The sequence below is a fragment of the Cantharellus anzutake genome, assembly GCF_015039405.1.
Source record: "Cantharellus anzutake strain C23 chromosome Unknown EI90scaffold_38, whole genome shotgun sequence".
NCBI lineage: Eukaryota > Fungi > Basidiomycota > Agaricomycetes > Cantharellales > Hydnaceae > Cantharellus > Cantharellus anzutake.
The window spans coordinates 96,475-116,559 of NW_024066988.1; the positions used below are offsets into that span (position 1 = coordinate 96,475).

The following is a 20,085-nucleotide window of genomic DNA, read 5'->3' on the forward strand; positions in this document are numbered from 1 at the left end:
CAGAAGACTCGGAGTAAAACCAGATGCATTGACTAGACGCTGGAACGTCTATCCCAAAGAAGGGGATATGGACTATGCTTGCGTCAACCCACAGAACTTCCAACCAGTCTTCACTTCGGAGCAGCTCACTGCGTCCTTACGAGCCACGTTCCTAGCTGCCACAGTAATCCGAGCAGCCATACTCATCGACACAGAGGCTCTCCATTGAGACATTCTAGCCTCTCTCTCCTCCAATACCACAATCTCTTCTCATCTCACTTCCCCCAACCTCCCCAATTCCCACTGGTCCATTGATGCCGAAGGCCTGTTAAGGCTGGACAACCGCATTTACATTCCGGATTCCAACGATCTCCGTCTCCGCGTTTTGCGAGACAAACACGACCACCAACTTTCCAGACACTTTGGTCAAAACCGGACTCTGGATCTAGTACGTCATGAGTACACCTGGCCGGGCATCCGTAACTTCGTCAAGAGTTACGTATCCTCCTGCACTTCTTGTGACTGTGCCAAAGTCCCCCATCATAAGCCTTACGGCTTGCTCAAACAACTCCCCATCCCCGAACGTCCTTGGAACTCCATCTCCATGGATTTCATCAAACAGCTACCCTCCTCTTCCACTTCCATCTTGGTCATCGTGGACCACCTGTCTAAACAGTGCATTTTCATTCCTACCCACAATATCATTACCTCTCTGGAACTGGCCAAGCTCTTCCTCCTCCATGTGTTCTCCAAGCATGGAGTTCCTTCCCACATCACCTCCGACAGGGGTCCGGAGTTTGTCTCTCATTTTTTCCGTTCACTTGGTAAGGCCCTCGACATCTGCCTCCACTTCACCTCCAGTTATCATCCGGAAGGAGACGGTCAGACCGAACGGATGAACCAGACACTCGAGCAGTACCTGCGCATCTACAGTAACTACCAGCAGGACAATTGGTCCAAACTCCTACCTCTCACAGAGTTTGCATACAACAACGCTCCAAATGCCACCACAGGCATCTCTCCATTCTTCGCCAACAAAGGCTACAAGGCTACTCCTTCAGTTCCCACTTCAGGTTCGTTTATATACATGCAGCTTAGATCACATGACAGGTGCCACGTCACCCTCACACACAGCTGTAACCACCCGGGTGTCTCCGTGGGAGATCCTGAGGGCATCTGGTGCAGGTGTGTGTACTGGGCACAGTGGGAAGTTGCCTGAGGTGTGCAGCTTAGATCACAATGACAGGTGCCACATCGCCCTCACACACAGCCGTAACCACCCAGGTGTCTCCATGGGAGATCCTGAGGGCATCCGGTGCAGGTGTGGGTACTGGGCACAGCGGGAAGTTGCCTGAGGTGCCCGGGTCAGGTGTATGGTGGGCATGCTGCAGATGGGTCAATGGTACATTGATACAAAGAAGGTCGTCCATGTAGAATAAAGAGAAAATAAAGAAGTAAGATAGGGGGAAGGTGAGGAAGCATGGATGAGGAGAGAGGAGGGAAAAGGGGGAGGAGGTGAGGAGGGGTGGATAGCAGGGTATTGGGTCAGGTTGGGCTGGGTGGAGCGGGGTCAGGCAGGTGTGCCCTGACACAAGGTCCCTCCTTGCTAAGTCTCCAGTTCCCCTCTGGAATCATCTGCCCTCGCCCAGTTCTAACACCAAAGCCCTCTGAACACTGAGTCATACCTCCCTTTCGAATCCAGTCTCCGACAACAGGAGTCTGTATAAATGTTAGAACAGTGGGGCTGAATTGGTCCATTTCCATAGGTTTTGGGTGCAGCATAGGGGGTCAGCATAGGGATGATTCTATAGATAATGTGGCAGAGGTTGTGAGAGCTTGGTTTACAATAACGTGTGGGTTCACAATGAACTCTGGTTTATGGTCAAATGGGAACTAGGGGACACCACATGGGAACCCCTAGGAAATTGCAACGACCTCATCCACCTGGACGAGTACCTCACCTTACAAAATGTAAGGGAACCAGAAAAACTCCCTATCAAAGAAGACAGGGAACTCTCGGCATCACTACGCCCCCAAAAACGGAGGCAGAGGAAGTAAAGCCGAGGGATGATGGCCCACAGCCAAGAGCGTGGGAAAGTTCTGGGCGAGTAACTCGCCTGGACAGCCACACCATGTACTAGAGATCACATGGGCCAGGCGAGTAACTTGCCTAGACCATGTGAACCACAGGCTCATGTGCAAAAGAACACACAACTGCAGCGAATCCCACACACGCAAGAATGAACACCCCTCCCACCACCACGAGAAACATAACGATGAAATATCATTCTCTAGGGGAGGCAACCCTTGGTTCGATCCAAACAAGCCACCGGACATCGAAATATGACAACCCAGGGAGCAAGGCTCCCTGGAACAACAACAACACCAGGCGCAGATAAGCGCCATGGACTACACGATGCACGCAGCACAAATGAGTGCCACGAACCAACAACCACCCCCATTGCTAACAGGCACTGCATACCCCCAGCCTCCTCAGAGGGGCTTCCAACCATATGCGGTGCAAACTGCACCAATGGCGCAACAAGCGCCATTCCAGGGGCAGCATTTGCTGCTGCAGCCCCAGGCATACTCCCCAGGGAACTTCCCTGGCCAGATCAACCCCTGGATTGGCCAATTCAGCCCAGGTCCAACAACACCCCAGCCAAATGCAGGCTGGGAATCAGCCATCACATCAGCGGTAGCTGCTCAGACAGGTCAGCTCCGCAAGGAGCTGAAAGAGATGAAGGAGGGAGACGAGGGAGCGACAGCGGCTCCTCATCCAGACCATCCAAATGGGCATGGTCTGATAACTCGAGGGCATCAGAAGATGCCTGCGACCATTGCGCCCACTGGAGGCACGAATACAACAGAGCACAAAGAGATGCTGAGGGCATCTTTGACTCTCTGAAAGACACAGAGAGAGAGGTCGATCTCCAAAAAAAGGGAGATCGAATTACTGAAATGCGAGCTCAGAGAGGCACGTGCACTGGCAGACCTCGCTGCCAAACCCATTGTGACAGGGGCCTCCCAGGTCAGGGGGAGGGGATACAGTTCCGGGCCTCATGAGGTGCGACCCCACATGGGGACTAGCGCATCAAGGGGTGGGGCACCGACTATCCCGCCACCCTGTGGGCAGGCGACCCTGTCCGGGTTGCATAAGGGCCCGCCCTCAGAAGGGCAAACCCATGTTGAGGGGAAGAGGGAGAGCGGTAGGCAACCGACAGCAGACCCTAAAACAAGGACCACTGCCAGAGGCGGCAGGCCGCTGAGTACCTCAGCACCCTATGGGCAAGCTACCCTGCAGGGAAGTGTCCACATGCTATACGAGACCACTGAACTCAATGAGTTTGGCAAAGTTGAAGCTCCAGTCGACGTAACAATCAACCCCAACTTCCCCATGAGGAGAATAGCGGGGTCAGAAGCAGCACACGACGCCGCATACACTTGGTGGACAAGCATGAGTGGGAAAGAATTCGTACACTGGTATGAACAGGCCGAAGCTGCCTTCAAAAGCGGCAAGGTACACAGAACCCTTTGCGAAAAAGCGAAGGAAACCGAGAAATACTTCTTGGGACTCCCGAGTATTGCAAGACTCGCAGAGGAGTATAATTCCCCAGAGAACAAGGGAAAAATCTCCTGGGAAAGTCTAGGCAAAGCTGCCTATCTAAAGTCCCAGTTCAAACCACTCAGGACTCCTGAGGAACGTGCCGCAAGAACTGTGGAATGGGAAGCGAAAGCTTCCAAATACCGGGAAAGAGATGCAAGTCTCCATGCTGGACAACCAGCCCAACAACCACCCTTCCCCATGGGAAGAACGGTAGACCTACCATACTCCACACCTGAGCCAAGTAGCTCAGGAACACAACAACCCACTCCCACCCAGGGAGCACCCACTTTGTCGAGCCCACAGCCCGACAATGAAGCCCAGGCTACGTCATCGCATCCGACGCAGCAATTGGATGTCCAGATGAACAACCCGGAGGAAAACCCTCCAGGGCAATGACTCCACCCTTGAGAAAAGGGAAAGTGACATGGTAATACGCCATTGAGGCGCCCATGAAAACACCTTCCCCCAACTCGAGGCCCCGCACACAATACTGTATGTGAGGAACCACAAGTAACAATTGCGGAAATCTCTACTCCGTCAAAAGACCCACATCCACCACCACTCATGTGTAAACACCACTTACACACGAACCCTCACGGAACAAGTGAGGAACACCAAAGACATACAACCTTTGGGTCAAAATTCATTTTCGACAAACTCCACTACTTTTCTCCCTGCAATACCCATGTATCACTGTTCACTTCAAAGTGACAGCCCACACTCACTTATTCCTTAAACCCTTTCTCTCTCCTTCACCGACATGTACAAAAATCGCCCACTTTAAAGTGGCGACAACAAAACACTCATTGATAATTTCAAACTCAATGTAAATCAATTATTAAAACTTTGTTTTATTCACTATCAACCTTGTATGCATCGCAAATGCAACGCAAGGGGGGAGAATGTCAGGGCAATAGCCCCGAACCCCGAGCCACATGTAATTAGATACATATAGTCACGTGGGTAAGCGGGAACCTCCGGGTAACTGCTTACACACCACTGTAAAATACACATACTTGTATCACTTACAGCCTTGTGTGCTGAGCTACCCAGAGACCTCACAGATAGGCCCGAAGGTGGGCTTGCAGGGCAAGCAAATGTATTGCCCAGCGGAGGTGGGAGTGTGCTAGCGGACGTCGGAGCTGTCTGGAAGCCTTCGGGGCTCCATACTTAGGGAGGCATAGGCAATAAATTGAAAGGAGGGGGTGGTGATCATCGAGGGGTACTGAGGTGATTGCGGAATATGGGAGCTCTGAGGTTAGTGTCATATCCATCCCCGGCCATCGACTTCCGGTCCCTCCGTTCCCTCCATTCTACTCCGCTCCTCTCTCACCAACCTCGGAGCCCCCGTATTCCACAAACCTCTCGGTACCCCTCGATGGTCACCACCCCCTCATTTCAATTTATTACCTATGCCTCCCTAAGGATGGAGCCCCGAAGACTTCCGGACAGCTCCGACGTCCGCTAGTGCACCCCCGCCTCCGCTGGGCAATACACTCGCCTGCCCTGCAGAGCCCACCTTCGGGCCTATCCCTCCTTTCCGTTTCTGGGTTAACGCCTGCCTTTCCGCTAACCCCACGAACCGACTCGTCGGTAATATTCAGTCGGCTAATGGTTAAACCCCATTAGCTCCGCTCCGTTGGCTCCGCCAATTGCGGAACCGTCCCTGCTGTAACCATATATATATCCCACTTGTACATAGGTTACGCCCTAGTAGAAAAATCAACGAGAGTTACCCCCCCTAGGTTCTAAGTGCCAGTCAGTAAGTTAGGGCACGGACATGTCACTAGACACAGCGCTCTTGGAAGAAGTCGCTGAGGCCGAAGCCCTCCGTTACGGAGACATTCCCTCGTCTCGAGTCTGGTCTCTGACAGTTAGTGAAGAAGGAGTGGAGGTAGACCGGAGGGATCGGAGGGAGTGGAAGTCGATGGCCGGGGATGGATATGACACCCAGCATGTGTACAGAACCTCCAAATCCAGTCACTGCCATTTCTATCTAAGCATCATGATGTATCCCAACTTCAACAAACTGGAGGTTTTTAGTATGTGGATTCACTGCCCACTGTTCTGATTTCCATCCAAAGTTGTTCTGTGATGCTGGTGGCATCAAGGTCAAAAAAAAAATTCACTCATTCACAGTATGACCAGTCCAGTTCCCAATTATGCAATGCCCTGACTGTAGATCCTCAACAACCTTCAACTGGCACATTAACCCTGCTGCCATTGTGTAGTCATGCTGGTCTCCTAGTTGCAAGATTACATTCCAACTTGAGGATCCAGGAAGCCTGGGGCAGGGATGAAAGGAAGTGTCTTGACAAGTGCATATTTCCAGCCAATAAACTCCAGCCACCATCTCCTGTTTTCTCAAGAACATACAGCAGTGTTTGTATGTGTGTGAGGATATCAAAAATTGCTGATGGAGTGCACTGCCCTATGCCACAATGGAATCGTCACTGTGTGCGGTTTATGCCTAGCAAATGTGCTACCAGCTCGGTTACTACAGGGACCCAAAGTGGCACATAAATTTCCACTGTGGTGAGTGACCAGGAGGCAATAGGTTATTATGATGATCTGTTGTTGGCAAGCTTTGAACTATTTGGAGGCTTACCACACTGAGAATCGCTGGTGGCTTCCTCACTTGAATCCTGCAATTTGTTCTTTTGTTGGTGCATTGTGTGGCTTAAACTTCGAGCTCTTGCCATCACCATCATCACATTGTTACCATCTGATCAGCAAGATCCCTTTTCCAATCCTCACCTTCATAAGTCTGGAGCTATGAGCAGCCTCACCAATCTCAGGCTGCTTCTGGGTGTTGAACACATCAACAAACATGGCCATTCCCAAGGCCCTACGACTTCATGCAGTAGCATGTGCCCTTGCTTCTGGAGGTCTATTAGCTTTCCTTGGTGTCCTTGACTTCTTGGTCTTCTCTTCCTTTCTGGAACATCGGTAATTTGGCATTGAGCACATCAAAACTGCAACACAAAATTTGTCATTTGTCTCACAACTTGTTGTAACAGCTCTCCTTGCATTGTGCTTCATGACAATGTTGAAGCCTGGCGAGGCCTTGGGTCATCACTTCGTGCTATTTGGCATAGTAGAAACAACACTTTCCCCATCCGCCTTCAATTATTTCATGCTCTCTTTTTTTACAGTTCTATCTTTGTGTTCCAAATAGCCACACCCTCTTTGTTCTCAGTGAAGGTGGTAACTGTGAAACAGAGGGTGCTAGTAACTGTCAACTCCATGCCAGGCAACATCATGAGCACCATGGAGGACCATAGCCACTGGATCTATTCCCAGGATGCTCTGTCATATACCATGACTCATTATCTATACAGCCAGGGGAAATCCATTGTTGTCAGGGACCTTGTTGGAGTAAATGATACGTATGTTGCATTTTTGGGGTTTTAGGCTGCTGTTTGCTTAGATTTTGCTCAGAATTCTTTTCGGTACAAGGATCAAAAAATGGAAGGTGTGGAGTTTGAAGATCACACTGCCCTCAACTTGAGTGTAAGATGTGGAATCATTCCTCGTGCTTCTGGCGATTCTTTTGATTTCTCCTACTCACTGGGTACATCATTTAATGCTCAGATATCTGGTTGATTCTCACTTGTGGTTTTGCAGGGTCAATAAATGATTATCCAGACAGCGGAACTATATCATTCCATGTGCGACCCAGGTTCACCCCTATTCCTGGTACCACAGTGCTCTATGGAACCCCAAATCCCATTTTTGGCCATGAGATATCAATTTCATTTGCACCACCCCAATTCTGGTGTACATGTTTCACATTTGCATTTGTGTCCTTGGTTGCACCTACAAATTGCTGATTTCAACTATCTAATGGATGTTTGGACCATCAAGTTAATGACATGCTTCTAGATTTATCTTCCCCAGCTGAGGCCTCCCAGACTGGTGCTTTTGCAACAGCACTTGTGACCACAAAGGACTATATCTTGAGTGGTGGAAGGCAAGGCTCCCCTGTGCATCTCACAAAAGAGGTCCAAGTTTACACAAGTGTGTCATTCCATCATATGGGTTGTGATATGCTGACTCTTCTCTTTTATCAAGGCAAGTCCAATATCACCTTGGAACCCATCAACATAACATTCAATATATGGCCAATTGGATGTGCAATGTACACACAAAATCTAACCACATGTGTGTCAGGGTCCAACCACAAACTGGTGGAAATCCTGGGTAAACATAGATACAATTCCCAACCAAGGGTCATTGATATGCCTTTTGAGCGCAAGTCAAGTCCAGTGGGCCATGTGGAAAAATATTTCAGCTACATGCTGTACATGACCTCCATGGGATTACAGTGGTCACTGGTGCAACCTACACCTTTGGATCCCATCTCAACTTCACTATGCCCCCACAACCAGTCTTTGAGCCTCTCAAGATTAGAGACCCAACTCAGCTTGTATTCTGCCTTATGGTGTCTTGGTTATGAATTGGCGAAGGACACTGCTCCATGATTCTGGAATGGTGCATGGAGTTTGGTCACCTATTTACTTCAATACAACTGGAACACACCAGTCTGACCAAGCCATCACCCAAGTTGCCTATTTACCACTAATCATTGTCACTGCACTCTCTGGGTGCATTATGTTTTTTCTTCATCATTTGGGATGCATTCATTGTGATGGTGTCAGGGGACGACTCCCGGGTCCCCATGACCCTCCCCTATGGTCCACAGCCTGTGGTGTAACCAGCCCTGTTGTTAGAACTGGGCGGAAACAGACGACTCCGGAGTGGAATCGGAGACTTAGCATGGAGGGACCTTGGCCTCAGCGACTCAAGCGGAGCGCTGTGCCATTGCTGTTCGTCCATTTGGTCCTTAATTTCACAGTAGGTGAGCAGGAAGTCTCTAGGGGGCATTTCAGGTCGGAGATAGGGTCGGGGAGGTAAGGAGGAGGTGTGTTGCCAGGACCGAACGTGAGTATCGGAACGGCAGCGGTAGGTTATGACTCCGGAGGTGAAGAGGGCGGAGGTCCGGAAGTCGGGTCGGGGTCGGGTATGCACGGATATGACATTCTCCCGCACCTTCGGGTTGAGCAACCAAGGTCTGCGACTCCGGAAATCAAACCGGAAGTCTCTTCGGAGACACACAAATAGTCTGCTCCCTCTTTCTCTTGTTTCCTCTCTTCGGTTTCCTTTTTTGTTTGTTTAATGGTCTATATTTCTCGTCTCTAAGTATAAAACCAAACAAAACATCTCGTTCCTCCACTATCACTTCCCTCCTTGTCATATATCATCAATTCCTGCCTTCTGTACTCATAACTCCGACTCTCCGACTCATATTTAGATCTGTTTCCTCTGCTTTGTTATTTCCGTTTTGGTTCTAACTTTCGGTTCCTCCTTTAATATGTCTTCTGTTTATTCTAGAATTCTCGGTCCTTCCGGACCTCACCTCTTCTGTCTCGGACCCTTCGGTCCTTGACACCCATCACCTTCCGATGCACCGGCTCCTTGCTGGTCATCACCCCACTGTCGATTAGGCACTGCTGGCACACCAGTACACAGGCCTTCGGCTCACCCCATCCACTTCGCTTCGGTCTGAATCAACCTGGATGAACTTTCGTCATTCATAGATGGTCCTTGTCCCTTAAGTTCTGGGACACCTACTGACTCGCCCAATTTCGATCCGTTGATCGAGGGGTTTAAGAGCAGTTACCTAGTCTGTGCTTTGGAACAACCCAGTCTGCCTTTCCGTGATCACCCCCCCAGTCTCCACTTGGGCTCCTTGTCCTATGGAAGACGCTTCCACCCGATTCCCCGTTGCACTCCCCACTGCCTGGCATTCCATCAGTAATGCTGAGCACTCTACTCCAGGATAGCGAGCCATGCTCCGCTTCCTTCCCATCTGGCCCCCATCTTCCTTCGGACCTCATCCCGATGGTTGATACTTCGTCCTCCACTCTTCCGATGACGTTTCTACGCCACCCTGGCTGACTTGGCTTGTTGGTTCTGATGTCTCATGGCATAACTTGTCTCTCCTATGCGCTCCGTTGAGCGATAGTCTTGAGCTTACCTTGTCCAGACCTCCAGAACCCACAACCCAACTCATCCACCTCCACTTACTCTTCCGTTAGCCTTCGGACCTCACACCGCTGGTTGACACATACCTTCCCTCATCAATTCCGAAGATGTTCTTACATCACTTTTGTCAAATGGACCTTGTCTAATGTCTAGGACACACTGGTACTCTGTCATATCCGTGCATACCCGACCCCGACCCGACTTCCGGACCTCCACCCTCTTCACCTCCGGAGTCATAACCTACCGCTGCCGTTCCGATACTCACCTTCGGTCTTGGCAACACACCCCTCCTCTTACCTCTCCGACCCTTTCTCTGTCCGCTCCGATACTCATCTCGGACCGAACATCGCCCCACTCGCCACCCTTCCTACAACTCCGCTCCCCCCTCACAACACCTCCACCCTCCCGTCATCCCCCTACGCTTCCCCCGTCCGTTCCGATACTCACCTTCGGACCTGACTACTCTCCTTTCCGCCACTCCCTCTTCCTTACCTGTCCCCTCTCTCCTCCTTCCGTTACTCCTCCGCCACCCTTCCGCCAAGTTACGACCGTCCACCGCTGTTCCGTACTTCGCACTCGGACACCGTTCGTACCTTACTCCGAGCCTCCGTCATAGTCCCTACCTTGGACTTTGACTCCACCTCGGTCTTAGTCCATTGCATTGGTGACCTCATACTACGTAAACACCATTGCCAATATTCCTCGGACTTCCAACCCCACCTCCGTAACCTCCGTAACCTCCGCAACCCCCAAGCTTCGCGGACCGCCTCCGGCACTCTCGCCGTTTGTAATGTATTTCTCGCAATTTCCCCTCATCCCTATTTGGACTACTGCTTCTTTCTATTCTAGCCAGTTAGTCATCACCCCCACTTCCCCTCATCCTCCTGCCCCTCTGGGCCTCGCCCTCTCTACCTCCTTTCGGACGTATCACAGGTCTTGCCCTATGACCTTCGGTACCGCTCCGCTCCCTCTACCCTTTGTTCCCGTTCGGACGTCTTCGTTCCGATTCGGTCACCCTTTGTTCTCCTTGTGCTTTTGCCCCTTCTTTATATATATCGGCGCTTGTACATACTCGTCTGGTTTCAGTCCGAAATCGACCTGAAATGCCCCCTAGAGACTTCCTGCTCACCTACTGTGAAATTAAGGACCAAATGGACAAACAGCAATGGCACAGCGCTCCGCTTGAGTCGCTGAGGCCAAGGTCCCTCCATGCTAAGTCTCCGATTCCACTCCGGAGTCGTCTGTTTCCGCCCCGTTCTAACAGAGAACAAGGACTTGAAGTAAATCAACAGCCAAAGGGGCCGGACTTAACCGCAGATCCAATCGGAGGTGTTACCGAAGGATGGGCCTTGATAACCGGGGATAGGGGTGTATGAGAGGTAGGCGGAGTTGAAGTCGGAGGTGCGAGAGTCTCGCAGGAGATGGTAGCAAGGGAGTTGGGTATGTTGCATCCATCAGGGGGTGTGGTCCGGAGGGTAACTCCAGGAACCGAGGGTAAGGAGAGTGGGGTAGGTCGATGTGTGATGACCTAAGAGGGGTCCGAGTGCATCTCAGATGCCTCAGGGTGAAGTGGTATGGAAGCGGAAGGTGAGGTCGGAGGTTCCGGGTAGGTGCAATCATCAGTGGGCAGATGTAGAAAAGGATCAGATCGCTGATGGAAGTGATGGACTGCAAGGGAACCTAGGATGGGTGGATGGAGGGTGCTTCCAGGGACCTAAAGGGGGAAGGACGACGCTGCAAGCACCACCTAGAAAGAAAGGAGTAGTGGTGCCTAGTCAACCCGCTTCCAGGACTTCGGAAGGGGCGCCCAAAGTGGCTGGGAGGTGCTGGTGGCTTACCCGAAGCCAGAGCAGAGGGTGCGGTCGACTGCGGAAGGTGGAATCGCAGTCGGACGCCAGGTGCTAGAAGTCGGAGCTGGACAACAGCAACATGCAGTCCGAAATACTGTTAGAATCGGGCGGACTCGGACGACTCCGGAATGGAATTGGAGACTTAGCGTGGAAGGACCTCGGCCTCAGCGACTCAGGCAGAGCGCTGTGCCATTGCTGGTTGTCCTAGGGGTCCCTAATTTCGGATCTAGCAGAGAAAGTCTCTTGGGGGGAATTCATGTCGATTTCGGACTGAGGTTACAAGTTACTATGTACATTGTATATAAGGAGGGGTCCGGAATCAAAAGGAGCGAGGGTAGGACAAAAGGAGACAAAGGGAGATGGAAAGAGGAACAACACCGAGGGTCAAGGGTTTCACTCAATGGTGTTTCTCAAAGGAGGAATGAAGGGCCAAGGCCCAAGGAGGAAGGAAGGAGGATGGGAGTGGGGAATGGCTAGCTGACTGAATAGAAAGGAAGCAGCAGCCCAAATAGGAGTGAGGGAGAATAGCAGAATTGAATAGGACAATGCAATAGTTGCAAGGTCCGAGGTAAGTCCGGAAAGTCCGAACTCGGAAGTTAAACTCCGGAATATTGGCAAAGGCAATTAAATGGAATGAGCTAACCAATACAATGGGTATAAGCGGAGGTGGGGTCAAAGTCCGAGGTCGGAGCTAAGACCGGGGTTCCGGAGACGGAGACGCGAACGGGATTCCGGAGCGGAGGTCCGGAGTCGGGAGCATAGGTTTTGCGTACTTGTCTGGAAGGTGTCGAGGTTGGGGTCGGACCCGGAATGTTCCGGAGTCGGACCGAAGGTGGTGTCAGAGCTGGAGGTGGGATAACCTCTTGGGAGTCGGCAAGGAGGAGGTGACGGAAGGGAAGTAGGACTCCGGAAGTCAGGTTCGGAGTTCCGGGAGCCCGGAGCAGAGGTCGGGATTGTATGGATATGACACCTACTGTGGGTAAGAAAGTGAGAAGAAGGTTAACTTCTCACTTTCCCACAGTGGCCCCAATATGGCAAAAACTTCCGGGGATACCCAGAAGTCACATGAGGTGGGATCCGGGGTCGGATCATGCAGTGTGCAGAGCGTGCGGTGCAGGAAGTGCATGGGAAGTGGAGTGGGTCCGGATGCGGGTCCGGGTCCGGGCTAAGTCAGGGTATGTGCCCTGACACAATGGGACTGAGGTGTGTTGGTTATCTCTTGTTCATCATCCATAAAATGTGTATCTAATATTTGTACACCAGCGACAACATCGCTAGGTGATTATTCTAATATACCTTTAGTTCATGTACAATGGGACTGAGCGACAACATCACTAGTCCAACATTTCATCTTATATGTTGAAATAACCACCTCAGCCTAACAGGGCATATGGTGTAATGGCTGTGCACACTGAGTTCGCGATCCAGAAGACTGGAGTTCAATTCCCAGTATGTCCAACTTTTAGGTTTCCCTAAAAGACCATGTGTAAATTCCAACACATTCGGCCTCAGTGTTAGACATGGGTCAGCACCGAGGGTTGCCATTGTGGGCTGCTATAGGCCGTGATGGCTGTGATGCCATGAACAAGGCCCGAGGGTCTGGGCCATGTGGGCCTTAGACATGCAAGAAGAAGACTTAGGGCAGTCCTTGACCATATCTGTCATATCCATACAATCCCGACCTCCGCTCCGGGCTCCTGGCACTCCGAACTCCGACTTCCGGAGCCCTACTTCCCTTCTGTCACTTTCTCCTTGCTGACTCCCAAGAGGTTATCCCACCTCCGGCTTGGACACCACCTTCGGTCCGACTCTGGAACATTCCGGGTCCGACCCCAACCTCGACACCTTCCAGACAAGTACGCAAAACCTATGCTCCCGACTCCGGACCTCCGCTCCGGAATCCCGTTCGCGTCTCCGTCTCCGGAACCCCGGTCTTAGCTCCGACCTCGGACTTTGACCCCACCTCCGCTTATACCCATTGTATTGGTTAGCTCATTCCATTTAATTACATTTGCCAATATTCCAGAGTTTAACTTCCGAGTTCGGACTTTCCGGACTTACCTCGGACCTTGCAACTATTGCATTGTCCTATTCAATTCCGCTATTCTCCCTCATTCCTATTTGGGCTGCTGCTTCCTTTCTATTCAGTCAGCTAGCCATTCCCCACTCCCAACCTCCTTCCTTCCTCCTTGGGCCTTGGCCCTTCATTCCTCCTTTGAGAAACACCATTGAGTGAAACCCTTGACCCTCGGTGTTGTTCCTCTTTCCATCTCCCTTTGTCTCCTTTTGTCCTACCCTCGCTCCTTTTGATTCCGGACCCCTCCTTATATACAATGTACATAGTAACTTGTAACCTCAGTCCGAAATCGACATGAATTCCCCCCAAGAGACTTTCCCTCTGCTAGATCCGAAATTAGGGACCCCTAGGACAACCAGCAATGGCACAGCGCTCTGCCTGAGTCGCTGAGGCCAAGGTCCTTCCACGCTAAGTCTCCAATTCCACTCCGGAGTCGTCTGAATCCGCCCGGTTCTAACAATATCGCCAGACTGACCACAGAACATGCAAAGTTTCCCATTGAGATGATGCTTATGCTCTTGTGGCAGCTTGTCATTGTCTCCGAGTTTTGATGAAAGATCCAGCTTAGCGGAGCTGGCCTCAGACTTCTTGTTGTCCTTCAGAGGCTTGCTACCGGAAGCGGAGTTGAACGAGGAGGAGGAAGGGTCGGGGTCGGAGTGGGAAGTGGTAGTGGTCTTGTTGAAGACATTGGAGGTGGAGGGTTTTGCATGATGAGTTACTTCAGATTTGCCCTCCCAATAGCATGCATCGAAAGTCTGTGATAAGGTGCAAAGTTCCAAAAGGGTAGAAGGTCTCCTGTCAGGGCACACCTGCCTGACCCCACTCCACCCGGTCCGACCCCACCCAATCCCACTGCCCTCACCCGGTGCCTCCATCCTCCCTCCTCCCTTCTCTCCTCCCTCCTCTCTCCTTCTTTCTTTCCCTTCCTCTTTATTCTTTCCTTTTCTACTACACGGATGACTTTCCTTGCATCGATGTACCATTAACCAGGCCGCGCAACACACCCGGACCCGGACACACCGGGTGACACCCTACACACCGGACGCTCCTGAGATCTCTTACGGAGATACCCAGGCGGATACGGCTGTGCACATAGATGATGTGGCGCCCCCCACGTGACCTTCAACCACATGTACATAAACACAGCCTAAGTCGGAACTTGTCAGGGACACATCCAGGGTGGAGGGGGCCTGGATGTAGTGCCTGGCAGAGGGACCCTCTGTCAGGGCACACCTGCCTGACCCACCTCCACCCGGGCCCACCTCACCTGGTACCTCTTCTCTCACCCTGCACCCTTCCTTCATGTTCTTTTCCCCCTCTATCCCTCTTCCACTTCTATTTCCATTTCTATTTCTATTTCTATTTCACATGGATGACCTTTCCCTTATATCTATGTATTATTGACCTGCCCATGATGCACACACGACATGCCTAGCCCCGGACGCCCCGGACGGCTCTAGGGCACAACCTAGTGCATGTGCATGCAGCATACGCCCTCAGGATCCCCCATGGGGACACCTGGGTGACTGTGGCTGTATGCGGGGTGATGTGGCAGACCTCATGTGACCCAAGCTGCATGTATATAAACACACCTGGGGTGGGAACCAAAGAAGTAACCTTCTTCTCAACATTCCCACTTCAGTCTAAGTGGCCAGGGATCGCTGTCCCACATTGGGCCTGCCAGTACACATGCCTGATCTACCCCCTGTGAGGTCCTTAGCACCGGACGCTATGCCCGGACCGCCTCGACCCTGGACGCGTCCCTGACAGCAGAAGAAGGTTTCAACTACACTTCCTCTACCTCCTCCCTTGCCATGGTGTCAGAAGAACAATATGATGACCTGTTGGCCCGGTTCGAAGAACTACAGGCCATTGTCAAAAGTCATGCCCTGAACCGGGCCACACCCGCACCCACCCCCATACCCGCTCCTGCCCCCCAGCCTGTCCCAACACCCGCGCCCAGACCCAAGGGCCCCAAGGTCGCCCCCCCCCTACCCCCTTCTTGGGAGCCAGCAAGGATCTCGACCACTTCAAAGCTGAATGTGGTATCTACTTCCACCTCTGTGCAGCCAAGTTCCCCAGTGCCCTCTCGCAGATCCTCTTCATACTCTCCTATATGAAGGGAGAGACCACAGGAGCATGGGCCACGCAACGCACCATCACATTGCTGATGGCCAGCTCGCCTGCACTCACCATGGACAAGTTCAACACAGAACTCGATGCCATGTTCCAGGATCCAAACCGGGAAGCCACAGCCCAGCAGAAACTGGCAAACATCCGACAAGGGAGTGACTCCGTTGAAGGAGAGAACGAAGGAAGGTCAGTTGGGAGGTTCAAACGAGACCACCACCAAGCTGTTCCCTGGTTCTTTAGTTAGGATGGGGAAGTGTACTAATAGTATTTGTTGTAATTATAGTACCAATCCGAGTGTTTTGGCTAATTCTATTTTTATGGGTTAGTCTAAAAGTTTCTGGGAATTGACTTACAGATAAACTGAGCCCTGCAGAGCTGTTCTTTTATTGAAATTTCTTAATTTGTCTAAGTGTAATTCTGTGTAGCGTTGTTTAATTTGGAATTTAACTTGAATTAAATCTTCTACTTGGTGAGTTTCAAAGATTCTACTCAGTTAATGGATTTGGATTGTGTCTGGAGTGTCCCTTGAGTTTGTTTTATTTTTGTCTTATTTTATTGCTTGTTTTAACAGTAGCAAAATAACTGTTTTGTGTTTACACTTTGAAATCTGGAGTGTTAACCAGCTCTCCTGTTGAAATATCTACTTAATATTTCCCTCCTTAATTGCTGCCTTTTACTACAGTGGCAATCTTAACTGTATCAAGAGGATTTTCAGGAGGGCAACCGGTGAGGGATGCATCCCGGCCACCCATAGCGGACAACTCATGTAAATACCGCAGCGCATGTAAGCCAACACCAATGCAAAAGTTCCACCAAGTTATCGCAAAGAAAAAGAGGAAAAATGCATCCTCAGCTTGTGAAAGCAAGAGAGACTCAAGGGTAGCACCTGAAGTAGCGGTATCCCCACCCGCTATCTACATCCTCTCGAAGCAGTCCCCCAGGTCACTCAACCTTACCGTGAAGCTGACCACCTTGACCTCCCTTGCCTCTGTGTCTGTGTCTGCCCTCCTAGCGAATGGCCCAGGAGGCTCGTGAGCCGGATGCAGAGCCCACATCGTTTGAAGAGTTAGTGCCGGGTCACTACCAAGACTTCCGGGATGTGTTTTCGAAAGAGGCTTTCGACTGACTACCCCCTGGAAGCCTTGGGACCATGCCATAGACCTGGTGCCGGATGCCAAACTGCCCAGAGGAAAAACTTTCCCCCTCTCACACCCAGAGCAGAAAGAACTAGACGAGTTCTTACGTGAAAACCTACAGAATGGGTGCATACAGCCAACCAAGTCTCCAATGGGAGCCCCGGTCTTCTTTGTCAAAAAGAAGGATGGGTCACTATGGCTGGTCCAAGACTACCGAAAACTGAACAAAATCACGGTAAAGAATTCATACCCCCTCCCACTCATCTCGGACGTTCTTGCCTGCCTCTGCAAGGCCAAGTACTTCTCGGCCCTAGACCTATGCTGGAGGTTCAACAACATCCGGATTGAGGATGGTGATGAGTGGAAGGCAGCGTTCGCGACCAACCAGGGGCTATTCGAGCCCATGGTGATGTTCTTTGGCCTGTGCAACTCCCCCGCAACCTTTCAGACGATGAAGAATGACATCCTCTGGGACTTCATCGACCGGGAGGTTGTCATCTGTTATATGGATGACATACTCAAACACCAGAAGGTTGTCCGAGAGGTCCTGGAGACATTGCGGATGTGGAAGCTCTTCCTGAAGCCGGAGAAGTGCAAGTTCGGGTGGACCCAGATCAAGTACCTCGGTCTCGTCATTTCTGAGGGCAGTGTTGCAATGGACCCGGTGAAGGTCCATGGAGTTCTTGACTGGCCGACCCCAACCAAGGTGAAGGAGGTACAATCCTTTCTAGGGTTCGTGAACTTCTACCATCGATTCATCAGAGATTTCTCCGAAAAAGCACGACCCCTCCACATGCTGACCCAGAAGACCAAGGCCTGGAGTTGGGGGCCGGACAAAGACAATGCCTTCCATGCCCTTAAAGAAGCCGTCACCTCTGCCCCCGTCCTCTCCTTCCCCACAGATCTTTCTTTCTTTCTTCTCTCTCTTTTCCCTTTTCTTTATTTCATTCTTTCCATCATTCCCCTCCTGTTTATTCCTTCTATTTACATGGACCACTTTCCTTTGCATCAATGTACTATTGACCTGCCTGACCCAGACTCCCTGGACAGCTCCCTGCTGTGCCCAGCATGCGTGCCTGCACCGGATGCCCTCAGGATCCCCCATGGGGACACCTGGATGGCTGTGGCTGTCTCCAAGGATGACATGGCATCCGTCATGTGACTCAAGCCGCATGTACATAAATGTATCTGAAGTGGGAACCGAAGAAGTAACCTTCTTCTCACCTTTTCCACTTCAGTCTGAGTGGCCAGGGACAGCTGTCCCATATCGGGCCTGCCAGCACACACGCCTGATTTACCCTCAGCGAGGTCTTCAGCGCCAGGTGCTATACCTGGGCCCCCTCGACCCCGGATGCATCCCTGACAGCAGAAGAAGGTTTCAACTTCATCCCTTCCACCTCTCCCCCTCCCCTGCCATGGTGACAGAAGAGCAATATGACGAACTGCTAGCCCGGTTTCAAGAGCTGCAGGCCATTGTCAAGAGCCATGCCCTGAACCAACCTGCACCCACGCCCGCCCCCCTGCCTGTGCCTGCACCTGCACCTGCGGCTGCACCCAGACCCAAAGGGCCCAAGGTCGCCCCTCCCACCCCTTTCTCAGGAGCCAGCGAGGATCTCGACCGCTTCAAAGCCGAATGTGGGAACTACTTCCACATCCGGGCGGCCGAGTTCCCTAGCACCCTCTCACAGATCCTCTTTGTGTTATCGTACATGAAAGGAGGGACTGCAGGAGCATGGGCCACACAACGAACCATTGTGCTGCTGATGGCCGGCTCCCCTGCACTCACCATGGACGAGTTCAACACGGAACTCGATGGCATGTTCCAAGACCCAAACCGGGAAGCTACAGCCTGGCAGAAGTTGGCGAACATCTGACAGGGGAGTGACTCCATGGATCAAGTCATCCAGGAGTTCGAGATACTGGGACCCGCCTCACAGTTGGGGGATGTCGGGCTAGTCGACCGCTTCGAGCAAGCAATTAATGCCCGACTCTGTGAAAGTATCTACCACCTCCACCCTATGCCCACCACCTGGGCCAAGTGGAAACACGAAGCCACTCTGCTCGACAACCAGTGGAGACGCTTCCAAGCAACCCAACCTTGTGCTACCCCACCCAGACCCCCACTCCCACTCGGACGACCCCTGCCCGCTACAACCCCCCCTCTCGCACACCCTGCGCCCGCACCCCCACGACCCTCACCCGTGCCTCCACCCCCAACTCCGGCAGCCCGCCCCACGAGTGGGACAGGCCCCCAACCCATGGACCTCGATCACTCGAGAGTCGACCAAAGGCAGAACGGGGTTTGTTACAATTGTAACGCCCCAGGGCATGTTGCGCGGGTCTGCCCCCACCCCAAGGTCCACCGGGTATGACGTCTCCACCCCGAGGACCTTCGAGTGCTGATGGAGGGACTGAGAAGGCAGTTAACCGAGGAACCAGAGATAGAGGAGAAAGGGCCAGAGGCAGGACCCCAAGGGGATTCTCAGGAAGGTGACCGGTGAGGGATGCGTCCTGGCCGCCCATAGTGGATAACCTGTGTAAATACCGCAGTACACACAAGCCAGTGCCAATGCCAAGATTCCACCAAGTTATCACGAAGAAAAAGAGGAAAATCGCATCCTCAGCACACAGAAGTGAGAGAAACCCAGAGGTAGCACCTGAAGTGGCAAGTAGCCCAACCCAGATCGCTTAACCTCACCGTGAAGCTCACTACCCTGACCTCCCTGGCCTCTGTGTCTGTGTCTGCCCTCCTGGACTCAGGAGCCACTGGGAACTTTGTGAGCCCCGAGTTCGTCCGGAACACAAGCTTGAAACGACCCCGCTCCCACAGCCCATCCTCGTCCGCAATGTTGATGGGACCCCAAATGAAAATGGAGCTATAACTGAAGAACTAGAGGCTCTCTTGACGTTCGGACGGCACACAGAGCGAGCCCGTTTCGCTGTCGTGAACCTCGGATGGCAATCCCTCATCATAGGACACTCATGGCTGCTCCACCACAACCCGGAAGTGGATTGGGCACGACAGAAAGTCACCATGTCCCGCTGTCCATCATCCTGCCAGCTACCACAGGCGTTAGACGATCAGAACCCTGAGCTAGAGCCTGGGGATGGGATTTACGCGGCAATCATCCCCCCAGGATGGGGCCATGACCTGAGGGCAACCACGACACCCTCCCAGCGGATGGCCCAGGAAGCTCACGAGCCAGATGCAGAACCCGCATTGTTCGAAGAGCTGGTACCAGACCACTACCAAGA

At 52.0% G+C, this 20,085-nt stretch overlaps 1 protein-coding gene and 1 non-coding gene across 2 annotated transcripts; both read left to right on the forward strand.

The window, feature by feature from the left end:
- Window positions 1–6,416: 6,416 nt before the first annotated feature.
- EI90DRAFT_3017891 (uncharacterized protein) lies at window positions 6,417–8,045 on the forward strand (the record flags this gene model as incomplete). The annotated part of the gene is made up of 7 exons (XM_039057157.1): window positions 6,417–6,535; window positions 6,742–6,964; window positions 7,028–7,160; window positions 7,214–7,366; window positions 7,472–7,606; window positions 7,661–7,750; window positions 7,915–8,045. 7 exons carry the CDS (start codon window positions 6,417–6,419, stop codon window positions 8,043–8,045), a joined length of 984 nt encoding a protein of 327 aa, XP_038913823.1.
- A 4,823-nt stretch (window positions 8,046–12,868) lies between these two features.
- Window positions 12,869–12,942, forward strand: EI90DRAFT_t158. The gene has a single exon. It is a non-coding gene; the product is annotated as a tRNA-Ala (tRNA).
- Window positions 12,943–20,085: the final 7,143 nt, after the last annotated feature.